The 16211-nt window shown below is 51.7% G+C and overlaps 1 protein-coding gene across 2 annotated transcripts in view; it reads right to left on the reverse strand.

Annotated features, from left to right (window-relative positions):
• Nucleotides 1–3519: 3519 nt before the first annotated feature.
• Nucleotides 3520–16211, reverse strand: part of Slc9a8 (solute carrier family 9 member A8) — a 47642-nt gene continuing 34950 nt past the window's right edge. Inside the window, exons 11-16 of one of the 2 annotated variants that reach the window (XM_032904758.1) lie at nucleotides 11868–11984; nucleotides 9771–9853; nucleotides 8561–8672; nucleotides 6271–6491; nucleotides 4484–4630; nucleotides 3520–4014 (exon numbers count right to left, since the gene is read on the reverse strand). In XM_032904758.1, coding sequence (XP_032760649.1) covers nucleotides 3907–4014; nucleotides 4484–4630; nucleotides 6271–6491; nucleotides 8561–8672; nucleotides 9771–9853; nucleotides 11868–11984 — 788 coding nt within the window. In that variant the 3' untranslated portion in view covers nucleotides 3520–3906. Of the gene's footprint in view, nucleotides 4015–4444; nucleotides 4631–6270; nucleotides 6492–8560; nucleotides 8673–9770; nucleotides 9854–11867; nucleotides 11985–16211 lie in introns of those variants that run through there. The other variant, XM_032904757.1, reaches the window with a different exon arrangement.

Consider the following 16211-nt stretch of genomic DNA (forward strand, 5'->3'; position numbering starts at 1 on the left):
GCTGGCTTCTAGCTCAGAGATTCCCCTGCCTCTCTGCCTCCCATATAGCAATGTTTTTAGTATGCACTAAAATATCTCTTCCTCAGACTTGTTGAGCTCTGTGATGGGTTGGGTTGGGGCTCTGGGACCCTTCCCCCCAAAGCTGCTCTGGCCTCTATGGAAGCTATTTCTTCCTGTTTCTCCTCTCTACTTTCTGGCTTTCTCTGAAGTTGATCAGGTGGTATCCTTCAGTGGAACTGAGGCCTTTCTTTCTTTCTTTCTTTTTTTTTTTTTTAAAAGATTTGTTCATTTTATTTATATGAGCACACTGTAGCTGGCTTCAGACACACCAGAAGAGGGCATCGGATCCCATTACAGATGGTTGTGAGCTACCATGTGGTTGCTGGGATTTGAACTCAGGACCTCTGGAAGAGCAGTCAGTGCTCTTAACCACTGAGCCATGTCTCCAGCCTGGAACTGAGGCCTTTCTTCCAGGCTGACACTACTCAGAAAAACCTCTAGCCATCTTCAGGACCCCCAGGGCATCCTGGTATCTGACCTGTTCTTCACCAGTGTCTGCCCTGACTTCAAGGCTGGTTGAGTTCCCATCAGATGTCACACTCAGGCAGCCTTCCCTGATATGGCGAGGCCACACAATGTCAGCAGAGGGGCCTCATACCTGCATCCTGTGGCTGGTGCTAGGGAGATACGGACAGGGACTGTTTCTCACTCTCTGGGTAGCTGGTGTGGGCGGGGGAGTCTCAGAGCTGGAAAGAACCAGAAAACATGGCTTTTGACCACTGAGCTTTGCGGTCAGGCTCTGCTTGTACCAGTACTTGGTGCTGGCTGCAGCTCCTTCAGGAAGTGTGCGTGCATGAGCTGCGGATCGTGGAGAAGGTCTCCATTTTCTGCTGTCAAAAACCAACACGCAGTCAAGCAGCAGCAGGCCCTGAGCAATGGCTTCCTGATAACCTGGGAGGAAGTCATGGTTAGCGTGAGCACTCTGCCTCAAGTGTTGTTCACTGAGAGCCAGAGCTGTACTCCTAAACACTGCACTTCTTGGAATGTGCCTGTTGCTGTCTGGGGACCCAGAGCCATACCTAGGAGTATACAAACACGTGACACAACAGAGGTCAGCTTTGATTGCACAGCAATTTATTTCTAACTATCCAGTGATGTGGCCTGGGACACCCCTCCCCAATTCAGCGGTGGGGTGAGGGGAGCAGACAGGCAAGAGGAAAGCTCCCGAAGAATGACAAGCTTCCCTCTAGCTCAGACCCCAGGCCCCTCCCAAAGCAGCAAAGGTCCCAGGGACCTTGAACCTGGCCTCCCTAAATCACAGCAGAAAACTAGGGCTTCCAAAACCCTCCACAGATAGAGAAGAAAGCAAGCCAGGCTTGTGAGGAGAGCCTTCTGCCTCCCCTTGTGGAAGCAGTGCAGCTCTACCACTCACCGGCCTGTGTTGCATGGCTCTAAAGCAGGGCCAGCCACTGCACATGACGGTGCCTGGGTGAGGGAGCACGGCACCTCCTCTGAAACTGGTGGACAGCTGGGAAGGCAGGATGGAGAAGCAGGGTCACCAGAAGGTTCCTCCCCTGGGCTCACTGCCTCGTGTTCCTATGTGCTTTCAGTTACCAGTCTGCTCTCGCTGCTTGGACACATGCCAGCAGAGAAAACAAGCTGCTATTTCTGAAGAGAATGGGGTGGACCCCGTCTCCACGTGGCATCTTAGAAACCTGGTGGGTGGTAGACAGCTACTGGTTCCTCCTGTTTTGAGCCAAGAGCAGCCAACCTCTACCACATGTACCTACATAGCTAAGGGAGGAGGGGTCAGGCTAGCATCTGCTGGGTCCCAAACCTACCATGGGCACATGGACCTGGTAGCCCTTAGGGTGGGTTTTAAGAAGGCTCTCTGCTCAGTTTCTTGGCATTCACAGAAAGAAATCTGTACACCGAGCCCCTCGGCCTGTCAAGATGCTGGACAGGGCTGTTTGAAGGGACCCTGTGACCACAGCACTGCAGAAAGCGTTGTCACTGATTCCAAGACCTGGCTCATATGCACTGCAGGATGGACCACTGGGAGGTACAGGGTGTGGCCTGCCCACTGGCTAAAGTGCCAGATACCCAGGGGCATCCATGTCCTTCCCTACTCTGAAGTATTACCTTCTGTGTGCCCAGCTGGCCTGTTCCTTGGCCTAGACCTGAAACTCCCAAGTACAACTGGGACGGCATCTTGTACCATTTACGCCTTCAAAACTGCACACAACGGCACTAGCAGGTCTGAGGATGTGATGGCAACAGTTTGTTTCTCAGGTAAAACATCTGAACAATGAAAAACAGCTAGCACTTTGCTCCCTGGCCAATGGCTTTGAAAGGCTGTGCAGTCTCCCAGGGTGCTCAGCCTATATCCTCCAGCAAGAGGCAGAGGTGCCTACTAGTTAGTGCACAGAGCTGGTGCTCTGGGAAGCTGGTTTCAGTCTCAGATAGAAATAGGAGGCCAAGAGTAGTCAAGAATAATGTCCCAGGGACAGGAGACCTGGAGACAAGGGGCCAGCTGAATAGTGCCCTGACTCCATCTCAAAGATGGAGCCTGAGTTCTGAGAAAGAGAAGAACAACCCAGCCTGAGCGCAGCCCCTTTATCCCAAAATTACACAAGGCCAGAGCAGCTCCAGTTCCAGTGCTAAGGTGAGAGACAAGGAAGAGGACTGTATGTTGGCTTTGCCAAGGACAAGTGACCTTATGTACCTTATGTACAGAAGCAAACTGCATGCTTCCAACCTCACCCAGTTCTGCAGCACAGTGAGGTGGCAGGGCCTTAGAGGCCTGGTTGACCTTCCCAACATCAGAACCACCTGTAACAAAGCCCACTGTGTCCCCATTGTGAGTCAGGATCATACACAACTAAGCCACCCAGAGTACAACGGGGGACTAGGGCCACATGGGTAATTGCCAAAGGGCCACGGATGGGCAGAGGACAGCAGTTATAAAAGGGCAGGTGAGGACATCAGGCAACAACCATTGCCTGTGGTATGATCCAGCACCTTATCCTGTGACATGCATGGGTGTGTATTTCTGTGGCCCAAAGTCACCGGAATCCAAGTGGCCAAAGTGGGTAGCACAGCCCTGGTGTCTTGGAGAGCTGGGGCCCCGGCATGGAGGGCAGAGAACCCAAGCTCCAGAAATTGGTAAAAGACAAAGCTGGGCTCTGAAGAGCAGGTAGATGGAAAGAGTTTCACATTACAGGGTCTAGAAAGAGGCTACTGGGGAGACAGAGGGCAGAAATGAGAGATGAGACGGTGGGAGAGGAGACATGGAGGTGACTCCCACACTTGGGAAAGGTGCCCCCGAGGACCCCGTGCTTCCATTTTGTCTCTTCAGAGAACACTCCAAGCCCAGGGGATGGGCGAACACCTTTCCTGGAAGCCTACAGGCTGACCCAGCCAGGCGCCAGTGTAAACATCTGCATTGTGCCCACAGGACGGTGGGCCACAGGGGCCTTTCCAAAGGCAGGCTGGAAGTACCAGGCCTTCAGCCTTTCTCTTCAGAGTCTCTTGGCCTTGGTACAGGTCGAGGTTGCTGCTGCCGACACCAAGGCACCTTGACAATTCAGAGACAATGGCAGATGTGCCCGCCAGCAGCTGCTCCAGAGGTGTGAGGAAGGCATGGCCCAGACATGGTGTGAGATGAGCAAGCAGCCTCCCAAAGTTTTCTCTGTGGCCTGGCAGAGAGGCAGAAGGAGGCTGGCGACTGCCGTCCTCTGCAGGCCCAGGAACAACACTGGCCTGGGTCTGTCTGGTTCCATGAGTCATAGAAGCCTATCACATTTCGGAAGCCAGCATGCTCCAAAGGCCTGAAGCTTCCTAGCTAGGACTAGCCCTTGACCTACCATCTTGTGTTCTGAGGAGGCTCTGGGAGGCACTGTGGGCTCAGAACAGCTCCTGCTCATCATCCTCAGAGCCCGATGGTCCCTGACGGACCTCCTCATACCACTTGTTGGTGAGGCTTTTCATCTGGATACGCCCGTGGTGAAGGTCCTGGAGGAAGATATGTAAGAGGCTTGTCAGTGAGTCAGTGACAGACAGGGTCAGGTGACAAGAGGCTGGAGGTAACAGGAGGGTCTACTGACAGGTGAGGGGGCAGAGGGAGAAACGTGTCAGAAGCTGGGCCTCTGGAGTTAGATGTCTGGGCTCTGTGGCAGCTCTGCAGTTTGTTGCCCTGCATAAGGAGGTAACATGTTTTGCTGCTTAGCTGTTGAAGGACACCATGCTCAGAGGGTTGGAAGGTGCTGTGCTATCAGACACAGGTTGGAAAGAGAGAGAGAGCAGCTAGGAAGCCAAGAGTCCCCCGCCCCCCCCCTTGCAGGCAGGAGGATGACTCAGCATCAGAAGCCCATCCATCTCCCACAGTGTGCAGAGAAGGAAGAACAGCAGGGCAGGGCTGCTCCCTTCCCACCCATGGCCACTGCAGGGCTGCAGGGAGGCAAGGGATCCCTCAGGTGCCCACCTCCTGTGTCAGCCGCCGTGTGAAGAAGGGGTTCAGATACTTGGCATCCAACCACATGAAGCCTTTGAGGTCCTGCTGTCTGATGTAGTGAGCTTCGTACTCCTCCTCAGTGAGCTCAGACAGGTGTTCTGACTCGATAGCATTTCCCTATACAACAGAGCTGTCAGCATCAGCAAACACTTCCCTGGGAGCCCAGTCTGCCTTCCTCCCAGAATGCTACCCTAATACACACTGCTCTAGTACAGGTGATCACAGGCACAGACCTTTCGGGACCCTAAAGCCTACCCTAAGCAGGGTGGTCCAGTGACAACAAGATTGAACTTAAAAGTCTCTAAAGCTGCAAGGTCCTGCTGGCCTGGGCCTGCAATGCAGAGGAAAGTGGAGGAGGTGCCTGTCAGCCTCTGGGTTTGAGAAACCTGAAGATGGCATACGTTTCAGCCAAACCTACAATTTCTGCAACAACAGGTCAGTGGCAGGCTTCCGAATCTGCATATTTAACATGTTCCCAGTGCCACTACTGGTCTGGGAAGACCTGGGAAGACTCTGGGGGCAGGCTCTGCCTGGAGCCCTTCTTATGCCTCAGTGTTCTCACCTGCAGCTCCCTGCACATTCCAACTGCCTTGGCCAAAACAGTGTATTAATCATCCCACCCACTGGACTGACTATCCAAGAGTGGCTGTGGCCTTGGCCGGAATGTCGGTCCGCACAGGGCTCTCCTCTGTTAACTCCCAGCACTTGGGAGTGGGAGGGAACAAGACTGCAAAGGCAGCTGGAGCTACAACAGAGTCAAGTCCTGCTTAGGCTACAGGAGTGACAGAGTGAGACCCATCTCAAAAAGCAAAATATGGGCTGGAAAGATGGCCACTGGTTTGGAATGCTTGCTGCTTTTCCAGAGGACCTGAGTTCAGTTCCCAGCATCCATGTTAGGTGGCTCACAACTGCTTACAGCTCCAGTTCTGGAGGATCAAATGCTCTCTTCTTTTTGCATTCATGAGCACCCCACCCCATACACACACACCATGGCATGCACATACGCAGACACACGTGTGCTTTAAAAAGGTTGAAAATAAGGAAACAAAAATAAAAAACAGAGAGCACAACAGCACACCAAGCACAGCGCTCAGCTAGGAGAGCGGGAAGACAGACCTCTAAACGTGAGGAGCACTGCAGAACCGGAGGCCCTGGACCATGGCCTCCCCACTCTTAGATGGTACTTGGGTGACTGACCCAAGTTACGTCTCAAACAGGAAGACGAGAGGGCAGTGCATCTCAGAAACGTAGGAAGGGTGGGGCGGGAAGGTGGATCAGGAGTCAGGGTTGTTACAGCACAAGAGTTTGGTGGTCCCAGCCCAAGAGTAGGCTGGCTGCAGGAGGAGGCTCACAGGAAGTAGTGGTGGGCAGAGGGTACAGAAGGCTAAGCTTCCAATGTAGCCAGACCCTTTGTCCTTGAGGATGCCACCCTACTTACAGTCCTCAGTTACCACCATCCTCTTGGCCCTATCGAGTGTAAATGTACACTGAGGAATGCCATCATCTGAAAGCTCTGGGTCCCTGACCTGGGCTTCTGCCTCAGCTCCTGGCAGCAGAGGCCTCTCCCGGGAGTCTGGCATGGGACCAAGCTAGACTTCACCCTACCCCAAAGAGCCCTGCTTCCGAAGCCAAGTCCTGCACCTACTCTCAGGCTGCACTGCTGGCCCTGAGGTAAGCAAGCCCCAGCCGCCAGAAGCCTGGCCTGGCCTGCCCTGCCCTCCAAGGCAGCCAGGCCACAGGGCCCGCAGCGCACTAACCATCTTCTCAGTCTTGCTGAGGTTCACGTCTTTCTTGCTCCTTCGGCGAGCCCGGGCGTCCTCGATGTCCACGAGGCGGATGAGGGGCATGGTGCTGCCGCCCAGCAGCAGGATGGTGAAGAGCACAATGATGATGGTGGTGGTGCCTATGAGCTGGCGCTTCTCCATGGGCTCCAGACCCAGATGCAGGCTCAGCGCATAGGGAATGGCCCCTCGAAGACCTGGGAATGGCAAATGGGGATTCAGGGCCACATAAGGGAGGCAGGGAAAGAGAAGGAAGTGGCTCCAGGGTGGCTTCAGCTCAGCATCACTAACAGTGGGACCTGTATCTGATAGGAGTGGCCCAGGATTCCAGAGTAAGAGGCAGGGTGGCCAGGCTTAACTCTCTTGCATGTTCTGAATGGGCTGGTTCCAGACAAGATGACAAAGGCCATCCTGTGTAGCAGGTGTATTTGGGGACCCGTCATCTGTCATGTAACAGCTTTGATGGCTGAGTCCTCCCTCAGTGCCCCAGACCACCAGTTAGAGCTGCCTATCATAGAAACCTGCTTACCAGGTGTGCCACTCTCCTTGGCACACAAGCAGGGGTAGCTATTCTGCTTCTCCAAAGCCACAAGAGCCACAGGATGAGGGACCAGGCACCTATAGGCTCAGTGTGCACACATGCCCAGCCAGTGCCAACGAAGGGAGCCAAGTATGCCAACCTACCATGCTGCTTCCCAAGAAGGGAGGGCCAGCCAGGTAGGCTGTAGGCCCAGCCTAAGGAACCTCCTGCAGCCCACAGCACCCAGAGACAGAGGAGCATGAAACTGGGTTCCAGAGAAGGGCTGTTCTGGAGAGCTGGACGGATAAAAAGGGCAGATACAGAGGGAGGTGAGGTCAGACCCTAGGATGACACTGCAGTCAGTGGAAAGTTCTGGGTGGGAGACTGGGGAGCCCCAGGGGACAGTGTCTTCCATACACTGGCAACAACAGTGGGGAGGGGAAGCAGAAGCCCAGCAGCTACACTAAGCTGAGGGCTAATGCTGCAGAAGCCAGCACAGCAGAAGGGGGCAAAAGTAGAGGAAATGAGAGCGGGGGAGGAGCTGGGGCTGCGGGAGGAGACTGTTTAAATGGTGGTAATCCAGCACTTGGGAGGCAGGGGCAAGGAAGATGGCTGCAAGTTCAAACCTAGTCTATACTGCAGGTTTCAGATCAACCGGACTGCTATGTTTGTGTGAGACAGGGTCCGGGTTAGACTCAAACCAGAAACCTTCTGCCCTGTTCTCCCAAGTAGCTGGTGTTCTAGTTAAACACTAGTGAACGTGCCTCACAGCTTTTACAAAAGGTTTTTTGATGAAAAAGTATGAAGCAAGTGGAGTGGACGTTATAAAGGTGATGCTAGAGTCCAGCTCACATGGAAATACTTCAAATATATTCATTTATTTTAATTTAATTTTTTTTTTTTTCTTTTTTTTTTTTTTTTTTTTTTTTTTTTTTTTTTTTTTTCGGAGCTGGGGACCCGAACCCAGGGCCTTGCGCTTGCTAGGCAAGCGCTCTACCACTGAGCTAAATCCCAACCCCCCTTAATTTAATTTTTTGAGACAGGGTCTCACTATATAGCTCTGGCTGGCCTGGAACTCACTATGAAGAGCAAGTTGGTCTTGAACTCACAGAGCTCTGTCTGTCTCTCCTGGGATCCAAGGCCTGTGCCAGCATACCTGGCTAATGAAACTTAAATAGGAGACATATGGAAAGTTAAAGATCCTAAGGGACAAAGGGCAGTGCTGGCACACGCCTTTAATCCCAATACTTAGGAGGCAGATCTCTGAGCTCAAGGCTAGCCTGGTCTACAAAATGAGTTTTAGGGTAGCCAGAACTGTTACATAGAGAAGGAGCCTGCAATGCTCAGCTTCAGCAATGAGGACTCTGTAGCAGAAGGAGAAGTAACCTGCCTTTCATGAGAGATGGTGACAGCTGGGTCAAGGGGCCAAGTACCAAAGTGCCTGCCTAGCATAAGGAGGCCCTGGGGCAAGTCCCCCTCCGTAGAACCATACCACATCATGCCTCTCCACAGTGACCACACCACACACACTCAGGTCCACCAAGGGTCCTTGCTAAAAGACCACCCACTCCATGGTGCTATGGTGAGGGTGCTGTATGGTACCATTTTTTTTTTTTTTTTTCGGAGCTGGGGACTGAACCCAGGGCCTTGCACTTGCTAGGCAAGCGCTCTACCACTGAGCTAAATCCCCAACCCCATGGTACCACTTTTTAAGAGCCAGGCCCACCCACCCTGGCTGCCACTCACCACTGAACCACATGATGAACATCATCTTGGGGGTGATTTTGTGATCTCGGAAGAAGTTCAGCAGGTAAGACAGAGGAAAGATGTTGACAGCTCTGCCGAACAGAACCAGCACCTGCCAAGGTCAACATGCCCAATGTAGGTGGTGTCTTCAAGCTAACACCAGTGTCTAAGGCAGCCTTGCCCTCAGCCATACAGACCAACAGCACAAGAGGCAGAAGTTCATATGTGTGCTGCCCTGGCTCTGCCCGGATGAGGCTTTGGAGAGAAGAGACTAGCAAGCTTTAGTCACACAGCCCCAAAACAAAGGTGAGCATCAACGAGGCTCCCAGCAGTGCCTAGAGGTGAGCTAAGGGACAACTAAGACTCCATACTGGGGTGGCTCATTTTGCACTGTAGAGTCAGAGGTAAGGGCACACAGGCACCTCTGTCTCTGATGTGGGGGCTGGTTCCTCAGAGAGTAGGGTGGGCTGTGTGAGGTCTGCCTGGGAGCACACAGGTGGCTCAGGTCCTAGGCCTGCTTCAAGGCAAAGCCTCTGCCAAGGGCTTTTAAGCTTTGATCACTACAGCTCCATGAAATGGGGAGGTCCTGGGTGGAGCCCTGGATTATAGCCTACAACTCAAACCAGCGCAACTCTGTATGCAAGGTCTCCCAAGTTCCCCGAACCTGCACTCCCAGGACAGACTGACAGGTGAGCTGCTCTGCAGAAGTGGGGATGGAGATGGGACACAAGAGACAGGGACCTAGGTTATTCTTGAACACAACATATAGTTAAAACCTTTCACTGTCTTTGGAGACAGGGTCTCACTGTGTAGCCCTGACTGGTCTGAAACTTGCAACATAGACCAGGGTGGCCTTGGACTCACAGAGGCCTGCCTGCCTCTGCCTCCTGAGGGCTGGGGTTAAAGACATGTGCCACCACCACTCAGATGTTCTTAAATTCTTTGATCCTCCTGCCTCCATCCCCCAAGTGCTGGGATATGGGCATCACTGCCCTGCCCTGGCTAAAACCACTATTTAAAGGAGACCGCCATCCAGGGACACTGAAAATGTAACACACTGAGATCCTTATGTCTGAGATCTTCAACACAAAAAAAATTTCAACAGAAGCATGTTTCTGTAGCTGTTGACTCTGAACAGTTACAAAATGATTCTAAACCATGTAGTTACTATGTTAAGCCATTCAATAAGAAAAATAAGAAAAATACTTACTATGCACCAGATGACAAAGGAAATTTCAAACTTGTGAGGGAAACTAAAAATGGAGAGGCCAAGAAATGCAAACACACATGTTTCTGAAAGAAACCAAAGAACAGGTCAGTCATCCCAGTTCCTCTTACAATTCAGTAGGAACACTGTGTCAGACTCTGTACTTAGTCTTTCCGGGTGGGAGTGGGGAGTGGATGTAGAGGTAGGGTCTTGCTGTTTGGCCTAGGCTGGCCTTGAATGCAGTATGAGTGCTGGGATTGCTGGTGTGAGCCACCACGGCTGGCTTCTTTCTTACTACAACCCAGGCAACGGTCCTTGCTACTGAGGATTTCACAACAGAATGCGTTAACTGTCAGATACTATAAGCAGGTAACCAATCTCCCACCGTGTATTTACTGAACACTCATCAGCCAGGATCCTATAGGGCAGCAAAGTGGCAGAAATTGTGAGCATGTGACTGTGGGGCCACATGACAGATGAGAAAGGGGCACGTTAGGTAACATCCTCCCAGTAGGTTCGAGAGGAAGCTAACTCACAGAACTCGCAGGGAGGCCCACTCTGAGGCTCGGCTGCACTTGGTGTGCTGAAAACAGCACCTCTCAGGTTCCTAGGCTCCTGCCATGGTGGTACACACCCCTTTAATCCCAACACTTAGAAGGGAGATCTGCATGTTTGTGAGTTCAAGGCCAGCCTGGTCTACAAAAACAAGTCCAGGACAGCCAGGCTACACAGAGAAACCTTGTCTCAATAAACAAACAAAACAAAAACAAAAGAAACCAAAAAGAAAACAAAAGCAACTTTCCAGGCTCCTGATTAAACCATCTCCCCCGACACATACACAAGAGCCCAACACCTAGGAGACAGGGATGGTGAGGCCGTTTACCCTGGCCCAGCAGCGTCTGTAGAGTCTGCTGTGTATCCTTCTGTGTGGCCCACAGCCGGGCAGGGTGCTCACCCATCCTTACCCTGCCTGAGATGCCTTCCTATTTGATACTGTCTGACTCCTACATCCATGCACCTAGGCCTGTTTCCTTTCCCTGGCAGTAAGACATACGGGTGACTTAACCCAACCTCTCAGGGTGGCCATAGGCTGCTTCTGGCAATGCAGCTTACGTCACAACAGCCTAGTGCACTAGCTAAACTTCTCTTGGTGGAAATGGTCAGGAGAAAGCACATGCCTGATGAATTCCATGGAGGGTCTGACAGAGCTTCAGGACAGGGCATGCGTGTGCCCAGCATGTAAAGCTGGTCTGGGTGCAGAGCAGAAGCTGAGGAGTGTGCTGTTCTCTGCTCCCTGCCCTGTGAGGGTCAGGCCAAGTCAGAACCTTAGGCTGAGGCTTTCAGGTAAGAGCTGTGGGTCAAATGGCTACCAGGCACTAGAAGGCTGTCTTCTAGCTTGCTCCTTGGCCATGGGCTCCCTAATCTCTATTTACCCAGCCTCCCACGGCCAGCCCTACCATCCTGGCTCCAAAGTCAAACAGGGCTCCTCAACACCAGGGGACGCTGAGGCTGCAACCGAGGCCTAGCCCTGAGATAGAGTGAGTGAGTGAGTGAGTGAGGCGGGGAGAGTGTGTGTGAGTGTGTATAGGAATGGCATGCTTCCCTTCGGGTATGAGCAGGAGTGGGGTCAGGGAAAGATGGGGGGCAAGCTCTCCAGCTGCTGCTGTTGAACAGAAAGACCTCATGTTTAGCCTAGGGAAACTTGGCTCTGAGTCCTCTCAGTGCTAGGACATCCTCCCTTACAAACTCACAGTGCCCCTAGCTGGAAAGCCTTGGGCTCACAAAGCTCTTGAAACTCTACCCTGAGAGTCCAGGACTTATGGTGGGGTCATCCACCCTTCCTCAGTATCATTTCCTAGGAACATGTGTATGCACGGTCACATCATACATCCAGAGTGCTCTACAGCATCTCAATCCTGACCATAATCTACAGTCATCAGATGTTCATGTCTTTTATGGAATCACAAAGCCAGAGGAGCCAGGCCTGGAGGTAGGAGCACAGTAATGGCCGGGCTTGGAGGGATTCTGTGCCCTGCTGCCAGGGAGAAATCCAGGCAGGCAGGATCCCAGCTTGTGTGGCTACTCAGAGGTGGGACTCACCACACAGGAAGGCCACAGTCCGGAGGGTCTGCTGCATGAGGATCTGAGTGACTGGGGAGAGGTTATGATGTGTGTAGTGTGACATCACGATGCCAGAAAACAGGATCGCCATGATGCCTGGAGAGAGAGGCAGAGGGCAGACATGACACAGAGCACAGGGACAGATGTGCAAGCCAAACAACACTTATCCCCAGATTCCCCATATCCCAAATATATTAGGGGTTTAAGAAAATGGGAGGGTCCGGAAAGATGATTCAGAGGTAAAGAACACTGGCTGCTCTTCCAGAGGAACCATGTTTGGTTCCCAGCACCTACAAGGCAGCTTTCTACTGTATATATATATATACTACTATATATAATATATACTATATATACTACTATATATAATAAATTCCAGGGGATTCGGTATCCTCTTCTGGCATCCATGAGTGCCAGTATACAAGATTATACATAATATAGACATATATATAGACATATATACATATGTATGCGTGTGTATGTATGTATGTATGTTACGTTACATATTCAGGCAAAACACCCTACACACACACACACACACACACACACACACACACACACACACACACACACACACACACACACACACACGTAAAAGGAAAAAAAACAGCACAGAAGGAGGTGGGTGCAGCTCGAAGTTGGTAGTTGACCATTTGTTTGCCTAACAAGCAAGGAGCCCCGCACCCGCCTCTGAAGAGCAGGAGCCGGATGCAATGCGCATGCACTCGCAATCCCAAGTGTCAGAAGATGAAAGTTCGAGGACAACCAGCACTCTGAAACTCTGCCTCAAACATACGGAGACAAAGAAAGTGAGGAAGAAGGGTGGAGAAGGAAGAGATGGGGGCAGGGGAGGGAGGGGGAGAGGTGACTGGGAGTGGAGGCAAATACACAGTCCTGAGGACTTCCAGAAGCTACAGAATAGCCAGGTGTCTTCCCTCAGCTGTAGCTGGTACAATCCTGACCCCCACAACAGCCAGAGGAATGGAAGATGAGCCGTGTGAACTAACAGCTCCATAGCTGTAAGCATCACTGGACACTTAGCCTTAGCTTAAAGGTTAGATGAGAAGCTGGCACTGTATCCACAGGGGAAAAGTCCCCAAACCCGGGTGTGATGGGTAGGGGGGCCATCTGACGGACCTTTAAAATACTCTCATTTTAATTTCCCCACAGTCACCAGTTACTGTTCTCAGATACAGAGTGACCTATTATCCAGGAAGTTAACTGACTGCTTCTCCCATGGCTCAGCCATCTGTGTGCTCTCAGAGGACTGCTCCTCTAGCTGTGCCCGCCTGGCATGCTCCCCTTGCTACTTGGAGGCTCTACATAGGTTCTTTTATCAGAGCCGCATCTAGGCAGAAGCAGCTGAGGTTTTTTAAAAGCCACTGCACAAGATGCAACACACATAAACCGAAAATCGAACTTTGTGAGTCAAGTCCCAACATTACAATTCACTTCCACCACTGTGGGGAGAGACGGTTTAATTGGCAGACTACACCTGTGCAAAAGGAGTGTCACACACTAGCTTTTGAGATGACGCAAAACAGGCCACCTGCTCTGTGAAATCCCCAGCGGGCTCTGCTGTGCACATGGCAGAAGGACTGGAGTGTCTACCCCCAACACCCCAGGAAGGAGCGCTTTCCTTTGCCCTCCATCTTGCCTACGAAAGGGGACAGACAAGAAGATACTCCAGAAAAGATGGCCAGGGGAAGAGGCAGGTGGGCCCCAGACCCTCAGATCCCTGTGATGGCAGACAAGGGACTCCTGTGGGCGTCCCAGCACTCATGCCTCCACCTGTCTTAACATCTTGGTAAGGCCCTACAGCCATCACAGGGCGACCCCAGGAGGCTGGGAAGGTGGCTCCATGGTTAAGAGGACTTGTTGCTCTTGTAAAGGACCTAGGATTGTGTTAAGGGACAGATGACTCCATTGTAATCTTGTCAATTACACACTGTAGACTGTTTCCATTTTATGGCCATAACTAACCATAAAATGTTTCATGGTATGTTAACATAAACCCATAACATGTACCTTTTTTATGATGGTAAGATAACTGAAAAATTCTGCTTTTTAGCTCCTGGATCTTGACACCATGACATTTGAGTCCTAGCACCAACATGGTAGCTAACAACCGTATACAGCTCACAGGCACTCATGTGGTACACGATCATTCACAGAAAATACGTCTAACCAGGCATGGTGGCAAGTACCTTTCGTCCCAGCACTTGGGAGACAGAGGCAGATGGATCTGTGTTGAGTTTCAGGATAGTCAGAGCTACACCATACAAACCCTGTTCTCAAAACATAAAACAACAAAAAATCTTAAAAAAAAATTTACAAAAAAGTGTCAGCAGACAAAGTAGCTCTGGTGATACATGTTGAACACACTCAAGGCCCTGGCCTGAGCCCTGGGCCCCTTGCCCAGTTCTGTACAGCAGCCCCCAGCAAGAAGCACCCATGGACTAGGAGGGAGGGAGGGTGTAGTAGGGAGTGGTCTTGGGCTTCAACAAGAACCATCAACGCTTGTCATCTTGATACAGGGTTAACCAGAGAGTCCCAAGCTACAGTGCAATCATCAGGCAGACCACCTACAAAGACAGAGGTGTTGGCAGGAGGGCCTGTAAATACTTGCTCTGGAGACCAGAGGCTCAGGAGGCACCTGAGCCTGACACTGCAGAGTGGACATTCTTGCAGTCTGTCCCAGGCAGTGCTGCTCAAATCCAGCAGGGGGCAGTGTGGCCAAAGGGGTCTAGATGGCCAAGGTGCACTGGCCAGGGGGTAAGAAACTGGAGAACACTGGATGTAGCAGTGACCCTCAGGGCCAATGCACTGCTCTTCCTTAGGTTGCTGCAGCCCTGTAGGGCTGGCCCAACTCCACTTCTGAGATGATGGGAATCTGTTTCTTACCAAAAACTTCTAAACTTCTGAGAGCGAGTGATGCAAAGGGTTCCATTCTGCATGGAACCCAGAGGCACTTCGCCATGGGCCAAGGAAAGTATGGGCGCTTGGCCAGTTCTGGGGCTACAGGAGAGCCCAGATGAGCACTCCACGAGACTCCATGGTGCCTCTCCACACCTCACCTACTGTAACACCACCTGTATACAAAGACATCAAAGGGAGGAAATGGTGCAACTGGGGCTCACTTTTGGGAGGATACATGGATTAGCTAAACACAAAAAAATACCTGAAATTTTTTTAAAAGTTCTTTTTAATGTATATGCCCATGATCTGCTAAAACCAGACGAACTGGCCGTTTTTGTTTTTGTTTTTCTTTCTGATTTCAAGACAGGATTTCTCTGTGTAGCCCTGGCTGTCCTGGAACTCACAGAGATTCTCCTGCCTCTGCCTCCCAAATGCTGGGATTAAAGGCGTGATCCCTGCTCACCCCTCAACCCCAGCAGAACTGATCACTGTCAAGCACTCAGCAGTTACTAACATAGTAAAACTGGTCTGTCACCTCACTCCTAAGTACTCACCCACACAAAGGAAAACATTTGTGAACATTTACAAGCCAAAGGTAGAAAACCCTCCTCAGCCCTGGACGGTGAGGCCCTGGGACGGTGAGATGGTAGTGCTTCCTGCCACCACTGTCAGACAAAATCAGGCACCAATCACTAATCACTGTATGTCACATGACTTCATCTAGTGACATCTGGAAAGAACCGTTAATAATGTAGCTCCTGTTGAACAAAGATGACACAGTATGGGGGCAAGGCCCCCTCTCCATCCTGCCAGGAGCATATGACTGCACACACCTGTCACAACTCAGCAGAATTCCACACACAGATGACTGCAGGGATGTGGGCCCACTGCAGTTTAAAGGAGAAGCCTCCCCATAGCAGAGCCCAGTCTGTGTGGTGCTTCTCCTCCTCAATGGGTCCTACATGGATAACCCTTACCTAAGGCTGAGGAGCTGCTGTCAAGAAGAGCCCTCCCCGCTCAGCTCTACCTGTACATGGGGACAAGGCACGAGGCTTCCTCCCGACCTGCAGAGCCTCCCCATCCAGCCTGGTGCCCTCATAACTTGACACACAGCAGCCACAGGATCCACACCACTTGGGACAAAAAGCTCACAGAAAGGGGCTGCTGACTGAGTTCGAAGCATAGACGGTGCTAGGAGCCAGGCTTGGTGGACAACCCCTCCTCCTCCAGCTGGGGCACAGAGTCTACAACATGCAAGGGTGGCTGCAGCTGGGAGCCCAGAAAGCCAGGGTCTGAATCTCACCACCTCTCTAGCTGCCTGATAACTTTGAATAAGGAGTCAGCTGGGTGCCACTCCAGGGGATGTCAAGGTTAAGCCTGTGGGACTGACAGATAAGGGACGCATGT

This window comes from Rattus rattus, chromosome 5 (genome assembly GCF_011064425.1).
Source record: "Rattus rattus isolate New Zealand chromosome 5, Rrattus_CSIRO_v1, whole genome shotgun sequence".
In the NCBI taxonomy this organism is placed as follows: domain Eukaryota; kingdom Metazoa; phylum Chordata; class Mammalia; order Rodentia; family Muridae; genus Rattus; species Rattus rattus.